Source organism: Labeo rohita, chromosome 13 (assembly GCF_022985175.1).
Source record: "Labeo rohita strain BAU-BD-2019 chromosome 13, IGBB_LRoh.1.0, whole genome shotgun sequence".
Taxonomy (NCBI): Eukaryota; Metazoa; Chordata; class Actinopteri; order Cypriniformes; family Cyprinidae; genus Labeo; species Labeo rohita.
In genome coordinates this window covers 25,351,324-25,374,721 of record NC_066881.1, presented here as the reverse complement: position 1 = coordinate 25,374,721, position 23,398 = coordinate 25,351,324, and the positions used below count along the sequence as shown (strand labels likewise).

At 36.5% G+C, this 23,398-nt stretch overlaps 2 protein-coding genes across 2 annotated transcripts in view; one reads left to right on the top strand and one right to left on the bottom strand.

Moving 5' to 3' along the window:
- The window catches only part of gmfb (glia maturation factor, beta), a 373,066-nt gene extending 350,248 nt beyond the window's left edge, over window positions 1–22,818 (bottom strand). Inside the window, exon 1 of the mRNA XM_051126950.1 lies at window positions 22,814–22,818. Coding sequence (XP_050982907.1) covers window positions 22,814–22,815 — 2 coding nt within the window. The 5' untranslated portion in view covers window positions 22,816–22,818. The remainder of the gene's footprint in view (window positions 1–22,813) is intronic.
- The window catches only part of si:dkey-157l19.2 (uncharacterized protein KIAA1522), a 29,096-nt gene extending 6,194 nt beyond the window's left edge, over window positions 1–22,902 (top strand). Inside the window, exons 2-7 of the mRNA XM_051126921.1 lie at window positions 5,545–5,793; window positions 17,501–17,638; window positions 17,773–17,816; window positions 18,077–18,218; window positions 18,368–18,478; window positions 18,582–22,902. Coding sequence (XP_050982878.1) covers window positions 5,553–5,793; window positions 17,501–17,638; window positions 17,773–17,816; window positions 18,077–18,218; window positions 18,368–18,478; window positions 18,582–22,018 — 4,113 coding nt within the window. The 5' untranslated portion in view covers window positions 5,545–5,552 and the 3' untranslated portion in view covers window positions 22,019–22,902. The remainder of the gene's footprint in view (window positions 1–5,544; window positions 5,794–17,500; window positions 17,639–17,772; window positions 17,817–18,076; window positions 18,219–18,367; window positions 18,479–18,581) is intronic.
- The last annotated feature ends 496 nt before the right edge of the window (window positions 22,903–23,398 follow it).

The following is a 23,398-nucleotide window of genomic DNA, read 5'->3' as shown; positions in this document are numbered from 1 at the left end:
TTAGCTTGACAGCTATCAGCACTTTCCTTCACTGTTCCCCAGAAGCACTGCAATGACCCTCTGCACTTCCCCTCAGCACTTAGGGAGGAATTCGGTTCCTTAACCCTGAATTCCTTAGGTTTAGGGCTAACTAAAGAAAGCCGTTTCCTAAGTGCCCTTACAACAGTCTGCGTTTGAGAGACAGAAGTGCTCCTCTCTCATACAGCTGTGACGACGCACATAGTTTTGCACGTAATGTCTTATGTGTAACCAACTCAAGATGTATTGCTCATGAGTGTATGTCTCATTTTTTTGACTGGAAAACCCCTGTGCACAATGTGTGTATGTAGGAAAACCAGCCTGTACCTGATGAGTGCCGTGCCATGAAAAACTGGTAGAGTCCATCTGCAGATAAGGCAAGCATGGTTCAATTCTGCATGCGTGCGTGTGTGTGTGTTCATGTGACCACAGCTTTTCCGGTTAATACACTTCAGGCATTTTATCTTCCAGATTTAGCTCCATTTCCTGTAACCCACATGAACACACACACCCTCTCCTGCTTAGCACACCTGTACACACTACAGCAGAGATGATAAGCCAGGTGTCTATAACTTGCACACACCTCACACTTAGTTAGAGAGTGTAGCTATGCATACTATAATTCTAATCCTGCCAAATATACACAAGCAGTCAAAAGTTTCTGAACTGTAAGATTTTTAATGTTTTTTTTAAAGAATTCTCTTCTGCTCACCAAGCCTGCATTTATTTGATCCAAAATACAGCAAACGCTGTACTATTGTGAAATATCTTTACTGTTTAAATGAAAAAAATCTTTGTATTTGAATATACTTTAAAATGTAATTTATTCCTGTGATCAAATTTCAAATGAATTTTCAGCATCATTACAGTTATTCCAGTTTTCAGTGTCACATGATCCTTCAGAATTCATTTTGTTATGCTGATTTATATATATATATATATATATATATATATATAAATCAGTATAACAGAAATCATTCTGTTATGTGATGTATGTATTTTAGGGGGAATAAATATAGAAATTAATACTTTTATTTTGCAGGGATGCTTTAAATTGATCAAAAGTGATGATAAAGATTTTTATTTCAGATAAATGCTGCTCTTCTGAACTTTCTAACCATCAAAGAAACCTGAAAAAATTCCACTCAGCTGTTTTCAACATAATAATAATAATAATAATAATAATAATAATAATAATAATAATAAATGTTTCTTGAGCAGCAAATGTATATTAGAATATTAGAATGATTTCTGAAGATTTGTGACTGGAGAAATGATGCTAAAAATTCAGCTTTGAAATCACAGGAATAAATTGCATTTTAAAATATATTCAAATAGAAAACAGTTTAAATAGTAAAAATATTTCAGAATTTTACTGTTTTTGAAATTAAAAATCTTAAAAATGTTTTGACATTAAAAATCGTACTGTTCAAAATCTTTGGACTTTGTCATCACAGGAATACAGTACGAAAACAGTTCTTTTAAACTGTAATAATATTTCCAGTAAATAAAAGCAGGCTTGGTGGGCTTAAGAGACTTCTCTTTTTAAAAGCATTCAATTTTACATATTCAAAACTTTGCATTTACAATATGCAAAAAACTGAGCAGAACCATAGGCAGTATTCCACATGTTTCAAACATTAGTATGATTTATTGTTGTCACATGACTACCACTGTGTTTAATTCAGTGGGTGTCATTAAGTTATCAGGGTTATCTTATAAATAAAAACACATTTTTTAAATCGTGTAAACTCTATATAAACATGTTCAGAATCAAGAAGGAGATGTTAAAAGTCACATCTGATACTACATCTGATTCATTGTCATACTCAAAATTAAAGTACTGCAGAAATAGTAAGGGTAGTATGATAACATAGCACCGCTAAAATACTACTGCAGTTCTGCACTCAATGTTCCATATTTAGTGCAGTAAACAAAGCAGTTATCTTTTAATTCTTTGTTTTGGCTAATTTGATTTGGATTAGATGGTTTAGATGTTTTTACACAAACTGGATTAAAATTGCAAAACAGCCGTCTGAAATAATGATGATGATAACATGCACCTAATGAGGTCATGTGACCTAGATAATAACATACAAGCATACTACTGCTTAAAATGTTTATCACTGGGTAATGTCTCATAATGTTTGTTTAATATTAGGCAGTAGTCAGTTTTTGGGGAATACCACAAGAAGGGTTGTTTTTGAGTACAACATTTGAATCCACCCTAAAACTGTTGAATCACATGACACACAGACACGCCTGTTGGAATAGCAGTGCATTTTTCTCAGGGCTGTGAGAGTTTCAGGTTGGGAGTGTGTATAGTAATTGTCTGCAAGTGTGCTTGTGTGTGTGAGGATTAAGCCACAAGCTAGAACATCCAAACAAAACAGACCTGTGATGTCATGCAAATGAGTTCCTAACATGTATATTATAATAACTAATATTATGTAACCAAATGCAAATGAATCATTTGCAGCTCGCAGAACATGTGAGTCAGTGTTTGTACCTCTGATCCCGGATCAAACTGATGTGATTACGATGAAGAGTGGATAAAGTCTGTGGCTCCGCTGCATGTTGCTTCTGCTCTGTTTGTTTCTGCACATTTCCATGGTGACGGAGTGAGTCAGAATGCTGCGCTCTAATTGGTCTGTTGACCTGCTAAACTGAGCTCTGTTGCAGCCACGTGAGGATGTCTTTTGCTCTAGGTCTCGCTCGCACATGTGAAACCCGCTCCAGTTTCCTCATTTTTAACATTGTGTTAGTGTGTCACTGTACATTTCCTGCTTTTCCTTTTCTCCAACATCCCTCTTTCTCTAGAAGAGCTCTGTTTATGTTAAACAGTGTCATTTTCAAGTTGCTGTTTACTTTATGCCTTGTGCATTCATGTGAAGTTCTGCTCTTTGTGAGTGTTTGTGCGTCTCTATTAATTGAGTAAAATGACCTCCCTTGGTAAATACATATACTGGGTGTGTTTATTCAAGATATAATGCCTTGTGTTTAAGTGTTTTACACATCATGAATGTGTGTTTGTGTGCTGTGTGAGGGCGTGTATCAGTATAATGTGTAAGGGTGGAGCTCATGACTAGGTGTTCAGGAATGAGACTCCATCGCAATTTTGGTGTGCAATGTACATTATTAGGATCAGGGTCTGATCCTAATAATGTACATTAGGACACAAGTAGTACTACTGGTTCACAGTTCATCATTCATCAAATGGAAAAAAAAATTCTAAAAAAGTGCTTCCAAAGTTCCTCTCAATATTATTTGTGGTATGGACTCATCATTAGGGGTTCAAGCGTGTAGTGCTGATACCCTATTGAAATTGTTAGAATGGCTACGGATCAGCAATCTCCATGTAAAAAATGATTGTGCAGACCAAACTGTAAGTTGTAGAGACTTGAAACTTGGAGGGATGGTAGTACTCATACTGTCTACAACGTCACAAAGTCTCACCCCAAAAGTAGGAAATTGCTCATAACTCCTAAACCGTTTGCTGTAGGCTCAAGTGTCTTATGTCATTGGAATCATTGGAAATTTTTGCATTTTGTGAAAAACCAACTTTTGCGAAGTAGTCCTAGGTTTTTCACCCGATCGGAACCAAACCAGTGCAGGAACATTCTCTAGAGAGTAAATATTAATAATTTTTTCGATCCTTCGTGGCAAATGGGCGCCAAAATGTTAGAAAGTGGCATGTCTGCTTTTACTAAAATGGCTATAACTTTTGAACGGAATGAGATATCTTCGCCAGACTCTTGTGTAATGTATGTAAGGGCTGAATCTGAGGTCACGTGAAAAAAGTTACAGGGAATGGCGATATAATAGGGAAAAAAACATAAAAACGGGCATAACTATGCACCCGTTTGTCCTATCGACCTGAAAATCTTTACACACGGTCTTGGTCCAAAGTGGACATTTACGTATCTCAAAAAACACGGCTGCCATAGGCAAATTAAATTTTAACACCTATTAGATAAGATTAACGGAGGTCGATTGCAACAAAACTTAGTGGGCCCTACAGATCTGTAAGAAATTTGAAAGAAATCAGCTACTGGGGGGGCGATATTGCATTTTTCAAGGAGCGTAGACGATTGTATATTGCACGGTTTTTCACATGTACGTATGATATTTGTATCATATGATAGCCCTTCTCATTCAAAACAGCTTTGCCTTTAGAACCACTGTGGATCAAACCGTTTGTTAAATGATTAAGAAAATGTAAAAAATAAAAATACTTTTTTTTTTTTTTTTTTTTTTTAAGGTTTTTCGCTCAATATGGGAAAAAAACACTGCAGTGCAATTCTCTGCACTCTCCAGATCAATAATTCTCCAAAAATGTTGAAATTTACTTTTTGGGAAGCTATAAGTCACTTTGAAAAGGCGCCTGTCCAAATATACCCAGAAGCCTATAAAGCCTAAACAAAAACTCAAAACTTCACAAAACCTGCTGAGCACATGCGATAGGTGATTCTAAACAAGCATGCAAAGATTAACATGTGTGGACTTGAACTTGAAAAATGATGTGTATTGACGTATTTCAGTGCTTAAACAAGATCCCTTATGATGTTCATTCATGTTTATTTCATGCCATAACTAGTAAAAAAGAAGAGATGATTGGTCCACCTGATGCTTGAACTGAGGCACTAAAGTGATCTGTCACGACACATTAAAGAAACACAAAATGGTACTTATTGATTGAATTTATTATAAAATGACAAGACTATATAAAAAGTGAACACTGTTTCATACCAAAAGTAACCTGCTGTGTCTTTTCTGTCGGCACATTGTAAGCTTTCTCTTTGCTCCACATTGTATTTTTCTCTGCATGAGAATGCCATGGCTTGCCGGACATAGCAACAGTAACGAAGGGGGGTGGGTCTTTGTGAAGGGTCAATTCCAAGCTTGCATTAATTTTAAGTGCAATGCCCACATCTCAGAATCTAATCAACAAACGATGGATTAAATCCTCATTCTACATTGTTTTTCTTTGTCAGTAATTTCACTCCAGTATACATCACAAATTTGAAGAAAAGATCTGTTGCTACCTCACTTCAGTTTCATCTGAACTTTAATTTCCAAAGACAGAAATATTTATTGTTAGAAGTTGGCTCAAAAATACAAAAAGAGATGTTTTTGCATTATAGCAATAAAATATTAGTTCTGTAATACATGAGACTGAAATATAGTGATCGGGTAAGTCCTCACAACTGCATTTTACAACACTGAGGTGTAAGGTTGAATTTCCAACATTGCCAGACTGGAAGAAAGGTTGATTGTTTAATGTTAGATTAGTCAGTCCTAGAGATGCATCACTTGAGCATTTCAAAATTCTGAGTTAAATAATTATTTGCCTTTTGTAAAGCAGCTATAAAAATATGTGCAGACGTCAACAGATGACCGTTGGTATGTTCTGAAGGGCATGGATGCTAGTGAGCAATTCCTTTTAGGGCTCTGTCTAGTGTCCAGGTAATTTACAAACCTGACAAAAGCAATGACTCATGTGAATTATATCTGTTTTTGTGGCAGTCTGCACAATGTCATCCGGCCGTGAGTCTGTAGGGGATCTGATTCCCCCAGATATGCTGCAGGTGTTCAGTGAAGACAGGCAAGGCGGCAGGGGCAAACGGGGCAGGAGAAGGGCAGCATCCATCAGCCGTGCATTCAAGTGGTTGAAGAGGCAGCGGAGGAAAACCCGCCGACGTGCTACAGAGATAGACGGAGGCTTGCTTGCCACTGGATCACCTGTAGAACTACCACAATCTGCACTTATCGCAGGTAATACTTTTGATGTACTCTTTGGATGCCTATCATTCTTCAGATGATGCAAGGGTTTTATTTTACTGGTGGGCCTGTTTTTCTTTTCTGTCTCGCTTGGAAGACTTTTTTGTATTCGCCACTAGTTTCACATCAGTTATATCATAAACAGGTTCTGTAAGCAGATGAGTCTCAGGGAAATTAAAGAAAGAAAGGGGAAGTGCAGCTTGCCTAATGAAATGTACGTTGCACCCGGTTTGTGTTGGAAATGAATGTAGGAAGCCGGCAACAACATGAAAGCGTTTGACAGATGCTTTTATTCAAAGTGAATTGTATTGCAATCATTGTGTATCTTTTATCAGTTCATGCACTCCCTGGGAAACAAACCTGTGATCTTGGTAGTTGATAGTGCCATGCTCTACTGTTTGAGCGGCAGGAAGTTTAAAATTTCCCTCCAATATCAGTAAATTCTGAAATGTACCAGACCAACCCTTTTGAATCAACCAATTGCTTGTTTTTTTCACTTTAAATAACTAAACTGGAATAAAGTATATTTTAATATTGAAATAAAAAACATGCATGTGTAAAAACAAACACTGTTTTAATCAAGATTATTCTACTTTAAATCATCTGGCTGACACATGCTTATTTTAGTATTTGATGTTTAATGGTGTCACTAGCTTTAATTGCACATTGGTGAGAACAAGCTGTTTTGCTATATGAAAATACTTCTAGCACTGACATTTGCAAATAAGAATATCGCAGTAAAATTTAATTCATGCCTTGGTGGAAAATATCTCTTAGACTTAGAACTTGATACAGCAATATAATCAGCAACTAATACAGCAATTAATCTAGCCTAACTACTGCAGTGAGACTCAGTTAGGCTTGTATTTAAACAGTGTCTAAAATTTATTTGATATTAAACACTTTATCTGTACATGTATTGCCCAACTAGTAAATGTTGGGTATGTATTTGGGAAATTATTTCAGTGATGTGTAATGTGTCCAGACAGTCGGTCCTTTCAGTTCAGACAGTGTAATTAGTAAAGTAATCCCTTTACAATCTAGAATAAGTCATTGGTTTGGGTAACTGGTTTTCAACATTCTCCAGCATTTTGGTTTTAATACTGATATACTGTAAATTATAATTCAGGAGTGAGCAGCTTTAAAGGGATATCGGATGCCCATTTTTCACAAGCTGGTATGATTTTTTTTTAAGGTCTTCATGACCATGTAACATAATTTGGTTCAGATTCCTCAATGGTCGTGTAAAACAACACAGTTTTTACCTTGTCAGAAACAGCTCTGTTCACAACAACTCATTTCGGTGCATGTCTCTTTAAATGATAATGAGCTCTGCTCACCCCGCCCCGTCTTCTACGGATGAGAAAAGGCGATTTGCGAGTAATCATCAAAAATATAAAGTGTGAGACTTCTTAAATGATGGGCAGTGTACAACTGGTTCAGGGCGTAAAATATGCTAATATGGGACTGTCTGTCAGTTGTCGTGGGCGGGGCCTGATCAGTATGACATCATATTGTTTAGAAAATTAGCTTGATAATTGAGGCTGTTTAGGACTGTTTTTTGGGGATTAAGAAAAAGTAGTAAATAGATTTTAATCATTGTAGGGTGGTTGCATCCACACAAATTTATACATTTGTCTTAGTTTAACACTTGTACATTTTTAAAGTAAATTTTGCATCTGATGTCCCCTTTAATAGTAATCCAACAGAATAAGTTTCATATGAATCTCTAATTTTTCAAGCTATGTGTTTTGATAGTTTCACTCCGTTTTTTTTCTTCTGTGTTGGACCCTGAATGGCTGACACATCAAATGACCTTTAACCTTGAGATATGTCTCTCAAATACCTATATATTTTTGTGTGTATTTGTGCTGAAAGAGGTCTAGAAAATGTTTGCTTTATGTTTATCGCAAAGTTTTCCAGGGTGGAATTTCAACACGCACAAAGATAAAATTTGGCCTCTACTTGAGGTCACTTTAAGTACTTGCATTGTGTGTACAAGTCTTAAGTGTTTATTTAAAAGTGGGCTGTACATTTGTGCTGGAGCTTGGGATCAGAATCAGGATTGAATGCATGTGAATTATGTCTTGTTTATGTTTTTTTTGAGTGTGCTCAGCAGAGGATGAATGTGAAGGTTTTACATGGGCTGTAATAGCAGGGAGACCTTTGTGAGACCACACCTCAACCCCACCCATTTATTGAAGCATGAGTCCACTCATACACACGCCGGGCTGACAGAACAGACTGCTGTTTTTTTAATGATCGATATGGTGCATTATCACTAAATATAAACAGCTTGTATGTGATTGTCCTGAGGGTGCGGTACCTACCTGTTGTCGAAGACTGTACAGAAAGCAGCAGTATGGATTATTTAAACCCTTCACGCTCGCTCTAAAATTAGGCTGAAATTAAATAGGCAGCATGTAGACCATTATGACGCAATTAGTATTACACATTGGAGAATGTGATTCACAGTTGATTTCAGTAAGGTTTAATGTAGCATATTGCTAATCTAATGGCATGATACTCTAAAAAGTGGATTATGGGATTGTTTTTTTTTTTTTAGTAAAAAGGACAAATGATTTGCATTGGTATAGCAACTATGATGCTTTAAAATGCTGTTTATGTAGTGTTTTATCATCTGTTTTTATCAAGTGTGTGATGTGATCAGTCTGGGTTCTTGTAAATGACCCACTGTGTTGATTTTAAGAATGTGTCACGAAAAACACAAAATCTTAGAGTCTGTTTTGAAACTTGATAAGATTATCTAGTGCTGCTCCCTTCTGATATGGAGTTGAGGTTTAGTCTCGGTAAGTGAATTGATTAGATTAGTTTGTCTGGGTAAATTGCAAGTCTCAATTTGGTTCGATTTTTACGGTAGTTATTTACGCTTTCGACACAATAACTAAATAATTATTAGATTACAATAATAAAAACATGCATTGTAAATATTTTTATAATTACTGTTAGAATATACATTACTGTTCAAAAGTTTGGGGCCTATACGTTTTTTGTCTTTGAAAAAAGGTGTGCGTTTATTTGATCAAAAATAAGTAACAACAGTAATATTGCAAAATATTAAAAATCAGTTTTCTATTTCATTCTGTTTTAATATGTAATTTAATCCTGTGATGGCAAAGCATAATTTTCAGCAGTCATTATTCTAGTCTTTCTAGTCTAGTGTCATATTATCTTAAGAACTGTTGCTCAAGTGACGACATATATTATTATCAGTATTTCTGTGGAAGTGATATGTTTTTAAAACAACTGCTTTTTATTTTAAATGGAATCTTTTGTAACATAAATGTGTTTACTAATACTTTTTTTTTAATATCAGTTAAACTAGGGGTTGACTGATTATCGGTGCTGATATTAAGCATTTGTATGGCATCATGTCATTTTCAAAACCGATTTGCCAATAAAATAATTTAAAAGCATTTGATAATTTTTTTTTTTTTTTGGCAGAGGTCTTGTTATTCTTAATTTTGACATTATTTTTACACCACATTACATTTGTAATTTTTACACCAAACTTATATTGCATCAAAATATCAGTTATCGTCTACTTGATCTGTAATAATCGGTGTCTGCATCAGCTTATTGTCAGGTTATTGCTATTGTCATTTTCAAAACCAATTAGTAATTTAAAAGTTTTAAAGAAAGTTTTTGTCAGAACTCTTGTTACTCTTAATTCTAACATTTAATTTTCATTTAAACCTGTGATTGTGTTTACTGATATTTATTTTTTTAATTAGGGTTTGACCGATTATCGGCGCCGATATTAAGCTTTTTTTTATGGTTATTGCTATCGGTCAGAACCAATTTGCCAATTTAAAAAAAATTGAAAAGAAAAGTTTTTGTCAGAGCCCTTGTTTCTGTTTCTCTCTCCCTATCTATCTATATCGGCTCAAAAGATCGGTCTGTTGATCTGTAATAAAAGGTATCGGCCTTGAAAAACACATAGCGGTGAGAGAGAAAAATTAGATTAATTTCTATCAAATGTATTTTACATATTTTAATGGCTGATATAGTTTTAATGGCTGATAGTTTAAATATTACATTTTAGATTTGACTGAATCAATCAGAATACAGTGCAAGTTATTTTTAATGTTCAGATGTTCAGAAATAGTTGCTTGACTTAACAACTGCATATTTTCACTTTTTATGGTTTAGTGCCTGAAGAACAAAACCACACATCATATTTTAGTGATTCTTGGAATGTTTTATGCTGTAAAAGCGTTTGTACCTGTAAGGCCCATTTTCATGATTTCACCTAGGGCCCCAAAAACCAGCACAAGTTACAGCAACATTTAATATTTAAAGCTAGGGGCTTGTTCATACCCTAAATATGAGCAATAGGAATAGTAATGCTTACTTTAGCAAGCACCTTTAATAAGAGGGTCACAGCTACTGGGAACACACACATAATATTGTGTTTTGCATCCTGTATCCCAGACCTTGCAACGTCAGAACTTCCTGTGGGATGTTGCCGGTTCATTCCGAACAAAGAGTTGTTACTTTAAACCCGTTTCCCATTAAATGTTCCACTCACACACACACACAAAGAGCTTTTTCCAATGTTTTTGACGTCTCCTGTTGGAAGTTAAACACCACAATCCTGCCCTTTCTTCTGACTATCCTTTTCAACTCATCATGAGAAATGCCAGTCATGCCTTTACACCTTTTTTTAAACACTGTCCCTGTGTGAAAATTTGAGAGATGAAGACAGACGGAGTTTGTTTATTGTTACGCGTGGGCGTGTTTCAGCAGAATTCCATACCTTCCTGAGCTTTGCCCTGGAGATTCTGACACAATGAACAGGTGTAAAGTTGGGAAACTGGTTCTCTGCTCGCCTCTTTCTCTGTTTCCAGTTCTTGTGAACAGAACCCAGATCTATGCCAGAGCTAGACTGATTCAGACTGAATTTATATGACTCTTTAATGTGAATTCTTTATCAAGCCCAACGTCCATATTTAGCTTGGTATGCATGTGTAGCCCCTTCAAGCGTTAGGTTGTAAAGTGTTGATTTCAAATCTGTTTCAGCTTGCCTGTTATATAGCAAAGATTTCCTTTGGACGTGCACCTGGTCTGAATTTAAACCGGTCTAAAAATCTTTATTTTCAATAATACTTGCATCATAGACTGTCTATAGCAGTTACCTATCCTCAATGTTGTTCTTTTGCACTGCAGTACTTGTTATAACCTGATTTAAAGCAAAAGTGAAAGAAATTTCAGTAATAGAATGATAATTTGCATGGTGCAAGTGACACACAGCATTATGACCATTAAACTGTAGTTTGCAATAAGCATTCAAACCAAGTGGAAAAAAAAAAAAATCAGTGTTTCTTTAAAAAGTTATTTCAGGATGGATTCGATCAGTAGGCTTCAATGCATGTCTGCAACTTTGTGTTTTAATAATATCAGCTGAAGGAGAATAGATTACTTATCATTTTTTGCAGCAATTGTACCTCTTTTCTGAACTTTCAACTGACGAAATACCAAATATTACGTTACTGTTATATGATATAGGTGTGGCAGACAGAGCCTTTCTTACCACTTTCTGAAAATCATCCAAAATCAAGCGCAGGTTGTGTGCATGTATAATAAACCTGTAATCAGTCAACTTACTTTTTAAAGACTTTTGTATCGACTTTAGATGAGGGATGTTTGCCTCGGTTAACCTTTACCTGCATTGTGAATGGATAATGCCTGAGGGACAAACGGACAGTTTTCCAAGGGAGATTAAGTTTAAGGCCTGTTTAATAAATTTCACATCTGCAGCAGCGTGTTTTCATTTCATTGCTCGTATTAACAGGTTATAGCATTCGTGCTGCATGTTTAAGCAGAAGTGTAGCAAAAGCAGTTTCATCACCGAGCCTGTTTGTGTTGGGCGTCACACTGAACGCAGCAGAAAATGCAGTCTACAGTCTTGCATTAGACTGTAGAGTTTAAAGCAACTCTAAATGTGAAGTAAACCACTCAGTCATTGTTTAATAAAAGATGTCTGTCAGGCTTGATGCAAGTTATTACAGGCCAGAGAAGGCACAAATAACACTTTAAGCAAGTCTGACTCAATACAGACTATTGAAGCTGTTTATAGTTTATATAGTCTTTAAAGTTTGAGTTCTGTGATCAATTTGATGTAAATGTATGTTTTTGTGAATTGAATTTGATGTTGCCAACTTCTGAACCATTTTTTATCTACAGCATTTCAAAGAAAATACTCATTGTGGTAAATCAGAAATCACTTTATTTTCTGTATTAAATTATTAAAATGAAGTGATTCTTTAAGCCTTTCTTACTGTTGAAGCCAACAATACTGATGCCAATATAGATACCTATTTTTAAAATTGCCTATTTATAAAATTGCTGAAGATAAGATTTCTGTCAACATAATCAGTTGTATGCTAAATAAATAAAAAACAAAATCTAAAAATCTAAAATCAATTATAAATATTATAAAAATATTTTATTCATTTATAAATTTTAACTTTATTTTTGTGTTAAATATAGAAAAACCATTAATATAAAAATGTGTGTTATTAAATGTATGATATTATTAATAATATATTAAAAAATAATAATTAGAATAAATATTAATTAATAATTAATTTATTAAAAAAATGTTAACATTTGAATAATAATAATAATAATAATAAAAATAATAGTAATAATAATTTATAAATAAATTATAATTTATCAAAAAACTATGATAATTAATAAATAAATAAATATGTTGCTAAATCATCAAATCATATTATATATTTAACACTTTAATATGAATATTTTTATTTACTCTACCAGTCAAAAGGTTTTAAACTGTAAGATTTGTAATGTTTTCTAAGTCACTTCTGCTCACCAAGCCTGCATTTAATTGATCCAAAATACAGTAAAATATTGTGAAATATTTTTGCTATTTAAAATAGCAGCTTTCTATTTGAATATATTTTAAAATGTAATTTATTCCTGTGATCAAAGAAACATTTTCAGCATCATTACTTCAGTCTTCAGAAACCTTATTATTATTATTATTATTATTATTATTATTATTATTATTATTTAAAACAGTTGATTACTTTTTTTCAGGATTCTTTGATGAATGGAAAGTTTCAAAGATCAGCATTTTTCTAAAATAATATTTATTTATATATTATATATATATTTCTGAAGGATCATGACTGGAGTAATGATGTTAAAAATTCTGCTTTAAAATCACAGGAATAAATTACATTTTAAAATGTATTCACATAGAAAACAGTTATTTTAAATAGTAAAAAATATTTCAGTTTTCTGTTCTTTGGATCAGATAAATCAAATAAATGCATAAAAGCTTAAATGCAGCTGGTGACTTTATACAGTAAAACAAAGTAATCATTTTGTATGACATAAAAACAGTCCCAAAGTGCTGCCCCCTTCTGCCCAAATTCAACACAGCAGCTATTTTAAGGGCAGGGCAGTTCTGAGCTCCTGGCAGCACACACGTTGCCTGTGGGATCCAGCTGCCAGTGATGAGAACTACACTGTTTACATTGCTAATCTCTATCATTCATTTTAGCACATTGTGTTCCTCTTTCATTCTCTCGCTTCTCTGTCTCTTCACCTATGGCCTGACTTTACTACTGAATTTAAATAACCCTTATTCAATCTACACTGAAGGACAGAAGCATCAGAGGCCAGGATAACATCACTCGTCGCGACAAACTCAAGGTTTTTTAAGACAACTGAGATAAGCTAATCTTCTGTTGTTTTGTTTTTCAAAGGTTTTGTTTTCAGCAGGAAGCCAAAGCCACCATCAGGTTTAGTTTATGAAGTTAAATCTGCTCAGGGAGTCTGTGTGAGTTGTATCCTGTTTGAGGCTCCTTGCAGCTGCTCTGACATCTGCCCTCAGCAGGTCCAGGCATGCTTTAGTCTTTCTCATTCTGTGCTGCTTTTATTTGGCTTTCTCAGAAGGTTATCACGAGTTTTTAGAAAGTCTCTGAACTTCGGAGAACACATTCAAAGATGATTTAGGTCATGGTACAGATTATATAACCTTTAGACATCAACACAATACTCTATGCATACATACATGCACTCACACACCTACAAGGAGTATTTACTATTAGATTAGAGCTTTTACATAATCAGTCACTAATGTTGTTTTATAATAAATAATTCTAAACAAATAATTCTAAATTCTAAATAGATAAGCCATGTTCAAAAATGTTAAAATGTTGATGGTTGTTGCACACCTGAGTCTGCACAATTCTATATTATTGCAGTATTAATAATCCATTGACATGCAAATGTGGGTGGTCATGTAAATGGTTTGGGTTTCTAGTCTTTTTTTTTTGTACTGCTGTGGATTTAAAATTCTTTCTAGACTAGACTGGAGCTTATATGTTTGTCATAAATACTGCACATTCACGTCATCGTATTGCTGCCATTTTATAAAAGCAACAGGACATTAGGCATTTGCGTCATGCTTGAGAATGGCATCTCTCTTAGTTTTATCACACAGTATGATATGCTTCTCAGGGCTGAAATGATGACCTCTGTGGTTGTTCGACTATTTTAATTGTTTAAAACCATTGCTAGGAACATTTCGTCTGTGGTTTGGCTGTCTGTATCTAAAGACGCACATATATCACGAGTGAGACAAACCAAGTACTCCACCAAGGCTTGGAAATATCAACGATCAAAGAAAAGTTTCACTTTCTTTCCTCTTGCTATCACTCTTTCATTTTTGTTTTGTTCGTTCTTCTTCACTTTTTGGGTTCTTTAACTTTTTGTAGTTCTAAAAAAGTAGTGGATGTCAAAAACACCAAAAGTCGATCTTACAGGTTGTCTTCTTTTGCTGTGATTAATGAAGTTAGATGTGGAAGGCCAGTCAGATGTGATTAATGAGTGGGCGGAGCTTTCTGGGCTGTAAGGAGTGTCTGACCTGGTTTTGAGGTACATTTGAGATTGAGATGGGCTGAGGTTGGGTTTTTTTTTAGCATTCCTGCTGCAGTCCTCACTGACCAGAGATCAGTGCCATATTAAAGAGGAATGTGTGAAGGGTAAGACTATGTCTCAAGTGTAGAACTGGTAGAACTCTCTGCAAGGATGAATAATTGCTACTTGTTGTTTAACTCAGTTTATGAAAAGGAAGATTTGTCTTTTGTTCTCCAGGTTGAGCAACAAGTTTCCCCTCAAGCATACCTGTGACCTCACTGTTCCTTTGTTCTCCTACTCCATCTAGTGGTGAGAAAGTGAACAGGTCGAAAAACAACCAGTCTTAAAGGAATGATTCACCCTGTCACTTAATCAACACTTGTACTTTTTCCATGAAACACAAAAGGATGACACAGTGTAGTGCAAAAGTGGACCAAAAAAGCGCTTCAAATGTGTCATAAATGTAGTGTAAATGACTGAGGTGCTTTAAGCAATTTATTTTCATATTCACATGCTTTATATTTGGGCTGTTCAAAGTCAGAGTTGGAAACGCCGTCAAAAAATGTCTTTTTTTTTTTTTTTTTTTTTTTTTTTTTTTTTTTGTTTTTTTTTTTGTATGTATGCAAATTGTATAATATCCAAGGTACACATTTCTAGTAAGTGTACAGTTACACTACCGAAACAAAGTAATATATAATTTAATAAGAAGGGTTATATTGACCTATTAAGATTTTGCTAACATCTTCCTTGTAAATATATATATATATATAATTTTTTTTGTTTTCTATTATATTAAAAAGTTTTCAAGGGGTAAATCTATATTTACAATATTTCTAATGTGATTTATGAGATTTGTTGTATTTTGAATTCAGTTTTTCTTTGTAAAAGGCAAAAAGTTGATCATACTGATTTCAAACTTAAGGATTCATTAGTTTCAATATACATTAAACCAAACACGATCATAACATCTTGATAATTGATAATTCGGTATACTTTATTTTGACAAAACATCCCATATTTCGGTCGTGACAGCACATTTTCAGTAGTGACAACAACGTTTTGGTAGCGACCACATCACATTACAGAATTTTAACCCAAATATTAAAACACTACGAAAACATAAATGTAAAATTACACTAAAATGTAAAAAATAAATTTCATAACTGTACTAATTTTTTTGTTTATTTTCTTCAAATAAAGGATTATATGTTCCCTTTTGTCACTACCGAAATAATGATGACATTTTTTTTGGTTGTGACTGTTTCGGTAGTGACAATTTTGTAGTTACAAAAGAGACACACAAATATTTCCTGATCGTAAATGTAAGGGTTTAGTAAAAATCAGTCTCAGCCAATGGACTAAAACATACACTTTTTTTTGTTTTTTTGTTTTTTACATAAAGTTTCATAATTTACAAAGATATTTAAACTTCACTTTTTTAAAACATCCAAAAATAATTTTTAAGAACAACAATGGAATAACCTTGAAATTGAAACTAAATTATATAAATTATAAAAGTATTATATATTAAACTTACTAATATTTTAAATAATATTGTGGGTTTCAAAAGATAATAAAAGGATCTTAGTAAACATCTAAGATCTGAATACTTAAATGTTTTTTAAATGTGTTTTTTGGCTGTGAAACAGCAGTTTGCACCAGTTCTGTAGAATGGCCCATTTATATTCATATTCATTGAAGGCTCTGTTTACTACAATTTAGAATCAGTACATAACCCACAACTTCTTTTTCTCTGCAGTTACACTTGGTATAGATTTTGTACTAACTTGGTTTACTCTTGAAATTCAGGCATTTTCTGATGTATGTGTTATCAGATAATTATGTGGATCAGGATTACTAAAGGTCTTTGTTAGTTAGTGAAGCTTTTCACTCTAAAATTAGTCTTTACTAAAGAGCGTGCCAACACACACTGAGGCTGTAATCACTGTAAACTCCTGTGGTAGTGCAGACATGCTGCTCTTGCTAAATCAAAATAACTGTTCTCTTCTGTCCATCTTTAAAACAAAAGGTAGGTCAGATTTTGTTAGAGGTCACATTCACACAGTCTGGAAAGCTTTTTGCAGTAGCTGTCTGTATTATGCATACGTTTTTTATTTCTACATTTCAATAGCAGTATCAATAATGTTATATGTAATGTAAGTCATGTGTACGTGTAAAGACTGAATGATCCGTTTATGAACAGTATTCCTTTTTTTAACAGTTTCAAAAGTTGTTCTGCAAACGTTGTTACCAGTATTTTGCATAGTGAATAATTGTGTGATTATCACAGTACAGTAAATTACAAACATTGCATTTGTCAATCAAGAGATGTTATGGATAGAAATAGTATAAAACCATTGAGGGGGAAAATGCTCCCAAAGACCCAGATGACCAGAAAATAATGTGTGAATTAGCAGGGTGAAATCAGGACACATGGTTAATTCGAGCATGGCTAACTGTGTGATTGGCTATATAACCAGGTTGCAGGACAGTCAGTCTCTATAGTGATTAAGTGACATAATAGGATGTGGCATTAAAACAGGAGAAAACCTGGTTAAGTGAATGAGGTTATTGATTTTGCATTATCTGTTACTGAAACTGAGCTTCTGTAGATCAGATGATAAGTTGCCATATTATTTGCCTGCATGCATTTTTCTGTGTGTGTGTATGTGCTTGTACTTTCAAAACATCCAAGCTCTGTACATATGAAACATCATAAACTGTATTTGTCATCTGAATATATATTAAATATAAAATGCAATCATTTGTGTTTATCTCTCTGCAGGTCCTAAAGAGGAAGTTGTGGGTGCTATTTCTCTTCAGGAGTTCCAAGACAATGTGTTTGTGGAGGGTAATCGGCCTAAATATGTGTTGGACCTGCACACAGAGGCCCAGCAGGGCCTCAAAATGCAGCAGCAAGAGGGTGAGAAAAGTCAAACTTCAAATCAGAGTCTGCTTAAATTACACGCTTTCGTTTACTCTGAACCAAACACCTGCATTTCTTCTACAAACAGCAGTTTATTCTATTTGGTTAAGAGGTAATGTTTTATTTTCTAGATGACAGGATTGGTGTGGACTACCCTGATGACCAGAGTATGATTGTAAGTGTTCCTGCATCCATTGATCAACCCTCACTTCCTGTTATGAATGTATTTATTTCTGTTTCCACCATAGTGACAGCCTGGGCTGTGTTTCCCAAAACCAACTATAAGTTCTGTCGTTACTAATAGAGTTCAATGGACCTAACCACCATAGTTAGCTAACGATGCTTTTGGGAAACGCACCCCTGGTTGATACTTATGCACATACACAGTTCTATAAGTGCAAGTATTTTGAGCGTTAACCATGCTATTTGCTTTAGTCAACAGTAACAGCTCATACTGAAGACAGCATGGCCTTCAGTGAGTTGAGAGGCTTTGAGTCTGAGAGCACAGCTGCTGATTCTGTTTCGATGCGCTCCTCCATCTCTTCACGATCAACACGCTCCGGACTCAAACGCCAAGGTGACACGTCACACGTAAACACATTGATCATATTAATTGTAACCATTAAAACATCTTGTCCTGGTAAAGATACATCTTCGTGAAGTTGTTTAAGAATTCATATCACATGCAATGTCACAGAAACATTGTTTTCTGGTTCCTTTCTCCAGCTTCAACGTTTAGACCACTGAAGCCAGATAAGACTGCAGAGAAGACAAAGTCTCGTAGGAGACACGTGAGAACTGTTGTAGGAATTCCTCGACATGTCCAGAGAGAACTGGGTATGTTTTGCTGCAGTCTTCTATAGTGTAGAGCATGTCTTTGAGTTATTTAGTGGAAAACTTATCTTTATTAATTTTACTTTTGCATATTTCATATTTGAAGGGTTGGACAGGGCAGCATGGATCACCACCAATCCTCTTGATGGCCAGCTGTCCAATGGAGACATGATCATACCTGCTATAATTTCCACTGTGGATTGCACGTCTTCCAGCTCTGAACAAGAAAGTGTACAAGACCATCCACAGGGCATACAGAACCTGTACAGAGTTAAGGAAAACAACACACAGCTCCCCACACTGACAAAACCCAAAGATGACATCCTCCAAGGGCTCATAAACCATACTGTAGACCAAGAAAAGTCAGGAGCTGGAGCTCTAGGTGTTCCTTGGACAGAGAACCCAACTGGTGCGGTGATGTCCATCTCACCTCAGGCCACATACATGTCTAAAATCATTCCAAATGCTGTGCTTCCACCATCTGTGGATGTTGTGGAGCTCAGTCGCAGCCGAAGTCGCAGCAGTGTCCGAACTGTCAGCAAGAGCAGCCTGGTGTCAGCCAGCCCAGCATCCACACGTGCTTCATCCAGGGTCTCTTCACGTTGTTCCACAGCCTGTTCAAACTACTCTGGGTGGACCCACTCGGGATCATCAGAAACACTTGTTTCTGATTCTTCTACTATCTCCAATAGTAGCACTCCCCGTGTGGCCAGCAGAGGGAGTCAGGTTGACAACACGGATAGACCAGCCAAGCTGAGAAACCATGGTTCCCATGTTAAAACTACTCATGTGAATGGGAACTCTACAGAGGAGGAGGACAGCAAAAAGACAGGACCTGCTGCTGCTTTCACACGAAACCTATCAGTGATTAAACGGGGTAAGACTCCTCCAGCTCCTCCCAGCAGGTCATACTCTTTACACAATGGAAAACAGACCTGGAAGAAATCTGAGAATCCTACCTACTTGCGTGATGTCAGCACCCCAGATGGATCACCATACCCTGCTGTCATTTCTGTATCTAAAATGAAGGCCACCACCTCCAATGGACTCACAACTGACCCATCAAAGGAGAGCCAGCCAGTGAGCACAGACAAGAAAACACTGTTAGCTGAGCTAAAGATGCACAGAAATAACCTTCAAGTGTCTTCCATTGATCCACCCCAACCATACACAAATGGCATCAGTAAACTTGCTGAAATTAAGAACAGCCTTCTGTCTGCAAAAAGTCTACTTAATGGTAAGAATGCGTCCCCAGCTGTAATGGCTCTCTGGTCTCTGTTTGAGATTCCCACTCATCCCAATGTACTGGCTCCGCCAGCTCCTCCTCCCGAGACCTGGGCTCACAACCAGCAGACCTTTGAACTGCTGTGTGGGCCCGGACCTGTTAACTACGCACGCTGGGCCAAAAAGAGAGGTCTCAAAATTGCAGATGAACCAGATGCAGCCTTGGCTAATGTTGACAAAGTAAACACAACATCTCTGTTGCAGCCAGTAGAGGTAAAATGCGAAGTTAAATCCATAGCACCACTTCCCTGCGTCGTACCATCTCCATCACCTCCCCCAGAGCATTGCCCACCATTACCAAACACTAGCCAAGCCAAACCTCCTCCGCCCCCTCCAGACTTTGTTCCTTCAACTCCTACACTAGCTGCAAAAGCAATAAAGGACTTGACTTCCTGGATTCCTCCACCTCCTCTGTTTCCTCCTCCGGCACCTCCAGTAGGTACGGCTTCAGCAAATCCCGTCGCTGTGCAAAATGATACTGACCTCCTTCCACCGGCCCCGCCCTTTTCGCCACTGCCTTTACTGACAATGCCTCAGTTACCACCAGATATTCCACCACCACCACTGCAGGAAGTTCCACCACCACCAAGACCACCTTCTGAAGCACAGAAAATCCCATCCCCTCCGCAAGAATCCCAACCTTTGGCACCTTCAATAGGTACAACTCTTGTCGCTATGCAACATTATACCGACATCCTTCCACCACCCCCACCCTTTTCGACACCGCCGTTACTGACAATGCCTCAATTACCACCTGATATTCCACCGCCACCACTTCAGGAAGTTCCACTTCCACCAAGACCACCTTCTGAACTACAGAAAGTCCCATCCCCTCCGCAAGAATCCCAACCTTCAACACGCAATGTGTTAGTAACATTACCTAAAACTTCTCAACAAATCAACGTTCCTCCTCCTCCCCCACTACCCACTGATGTAAGAGCTCAACAAGTCAGTGTGCCTCCACCTCCTCCACTACCTACTGATGTAAGATCTCAACAAGTCAGTGTTCCTCTTCCTCCTCCACTACCTAGTAATGTAAAAATGCAGGACAGACCAGAGACAACAGAAACAGAGAAACGGACAAGCAGTCCCTCTCCGGCCAAGGAGGAGACCTCTGGTCCTGTGGTCACCCAGTCTATCCTACAGATGGTTCGTCTCAGGTCTGTTAAGTCCAATCAGAGCCATGCTGTAGATCCTGATAAACCATCACAACCCAAACTAAAATCAATTGTCAATCAAGAGGCACCTCCAAAGCCAGTCAGACGATCTCTGATTATGACATCACTGCCCCCTGATTTGGAAGCCCTTTCCAACACCGAGCCAAAAACTGAAGCTCCGTCCCTTAACACAGATACAACCACTGTATCAAATACTCAGCAAGGATCACCTGAACCAGAAACTCAGTCAAATATCATTGCTCAAAAAACAGAAAACACAACACCTGAGCCAACATGCTCACCAGCTACATCTCCACCTACTGAACCAAGTAACAATCCAGCTCCTGCTGAACCAGCAACTAAACAACCCAGTGCCGAAACAGAACTCAAACCCCAAACCCTCAAGGAACAAATTCAACCTACAGTGCCTGACCCAGCATCCCTACCGAGCACAACGGAACCAAAGGACCAATCAATCAGTGAGCCAAAGACTCAACATCATGCACAAGAACCCAACAAGACCCTGCAAAATTCAGAGAAGCAATCAATCACAGTTGAAATACACTCAAAGCCAAAGCAACCAAAAACCCAAACACCAATGCCCATTGTCTCTTCTACACCTCCCGTGGTCTCTTCGCCAGCTAGCACCTCCATGCGTCTCCAAGATGCCATTCGCTTAAAGGCTGCCACTATGTCTTCAAAAGACAACCAAGCCAAGCGGTTTGGTCTGCGCTCTCCTCCCCCAGCCACGGCTAGTGGCACCACTGTACCAAACTCCCCTGCATCTATGGCCAGCTTTGTCTTCTCCAAAAGCCCAAAGAAAGTTGTAATAGAGACACCGTCATCATTAGAGGTTCAGGCTGACCTGAGGAAAACTCTGGTGGCAGAGTTAGCATCCGTCTCCGATTCGGCCAACTCGCACAAGACGGCTAACAAAGTTCCTCCACCTGTTGCTAAGAAACCCAACGCTAAGGTTGAGAGCGTTGCTCAGAACTCTGCAGAGGCCGAATCTGTAGCCAAGACAGAGCATGTGCAAACAGAGACTGTACAAACTGCCGGACAGGACGTACAGACAGAGAACTCTGAGAAAACAAATGAATGAATATGTGCACAAATGATTTATTAACCCTTGCTTTTATTTTGCAGATAAACTAGGCTTTATATACTAGGCCCAAACTGCTTAAGCAATTTTGAAACATAAAATACCAAAAAAGTCTTTATGTACAGATAAGGCATATTGCACTTTTTGTACACTGGTTTAGTGTAACTGATTCTCATTCATCGTGGGAATGCATGTCACTGGTATTTGGAAATTATAAATATTCTTATTTTATTTATGTGTCCTCAGTCTTAGACAGAAGCCATGCTAACTTTCAGTTTGTTGAACTCCTCCCTGCTGGTAGCACTGTAAAAACTGTGGTAACAAAGCAGGACCAATTAATCTCTATAGTGGATTTTTACAGGCAATAAAATGTATGCCTGAATATAAGAGCAGTGCGAGAGGGAATGAAGGTAAAGAATGTAAGTAAAAAGAATGTCAAAAAAGGGAGGAAGAACAGTTGGGAGAATAGACCACTGAATTTGGGGTGGGGGTTGTGACTATTCTGTTTTCCATTTGCAGTGTGTAGCTAAACCTATTTTTACTTTTAAATCACCCATTCAATAAAGGTGATTGTAAACATTCCTCACCCCAAGTATCCATATATAGGAATGTGGAGAAGGAATGAGCAAGTGTAAACGAAACAGAAGGATGAGCCGATGAATGAAACAAAAGCTGTTTCTTACCATTGTGAGTGTGCAAGTAGGGCCAAGAAGGTGGTGAGAAGGCATGAAACCGCATAAGCAAGAGATCTAAGGTGTTAATCTCTGTGTAATCAGTACTTTTTGGTTTGTTTGTATTTTCACAGAGAAGTTAATTAGTTTACATAGTTTACTGTCTGCTACAGTCTACAAATAAAAGAAAAGGAATGTTATTAATATATGAAATTTTTCTCATGCACTATTCTGACATTTTTATTATTGTTCTTTTGATTTCAGCAATCTGTCTCTGATTATAATCTCTCTTTAAGGAGAAATGTCTTACTTGCATATTGTGTCAAAACAGATTCTCTACAAATATTAAAAAATTATTCACTGTTTCATCATGCGATGAAAGTAAAAATTGTAAAACAAAGTTACTAAAGTAGCTTCATATGATCTGGCTACGGCTTTTTCTTTTTTTTTAAAGATTTTTATTAGATGCTGCAACATATAAACATTATACATAATTCAAAATAAAGAAAAATTTGACTGCTTTACAGTCAATGGATCTTTGTGATGGGAAACAATACAGACTTTATTATTAGTTATAAGTGTGAATATCATTGTGTGAATATCATGTAAATAGTCAGTCATGTCAATCATGTTTTTTTTTTTACCCCCAGTGATTATTTAAAATCACTATTTAATCAGCAATTAAAATTTTCTCTGTATTACTGTTATA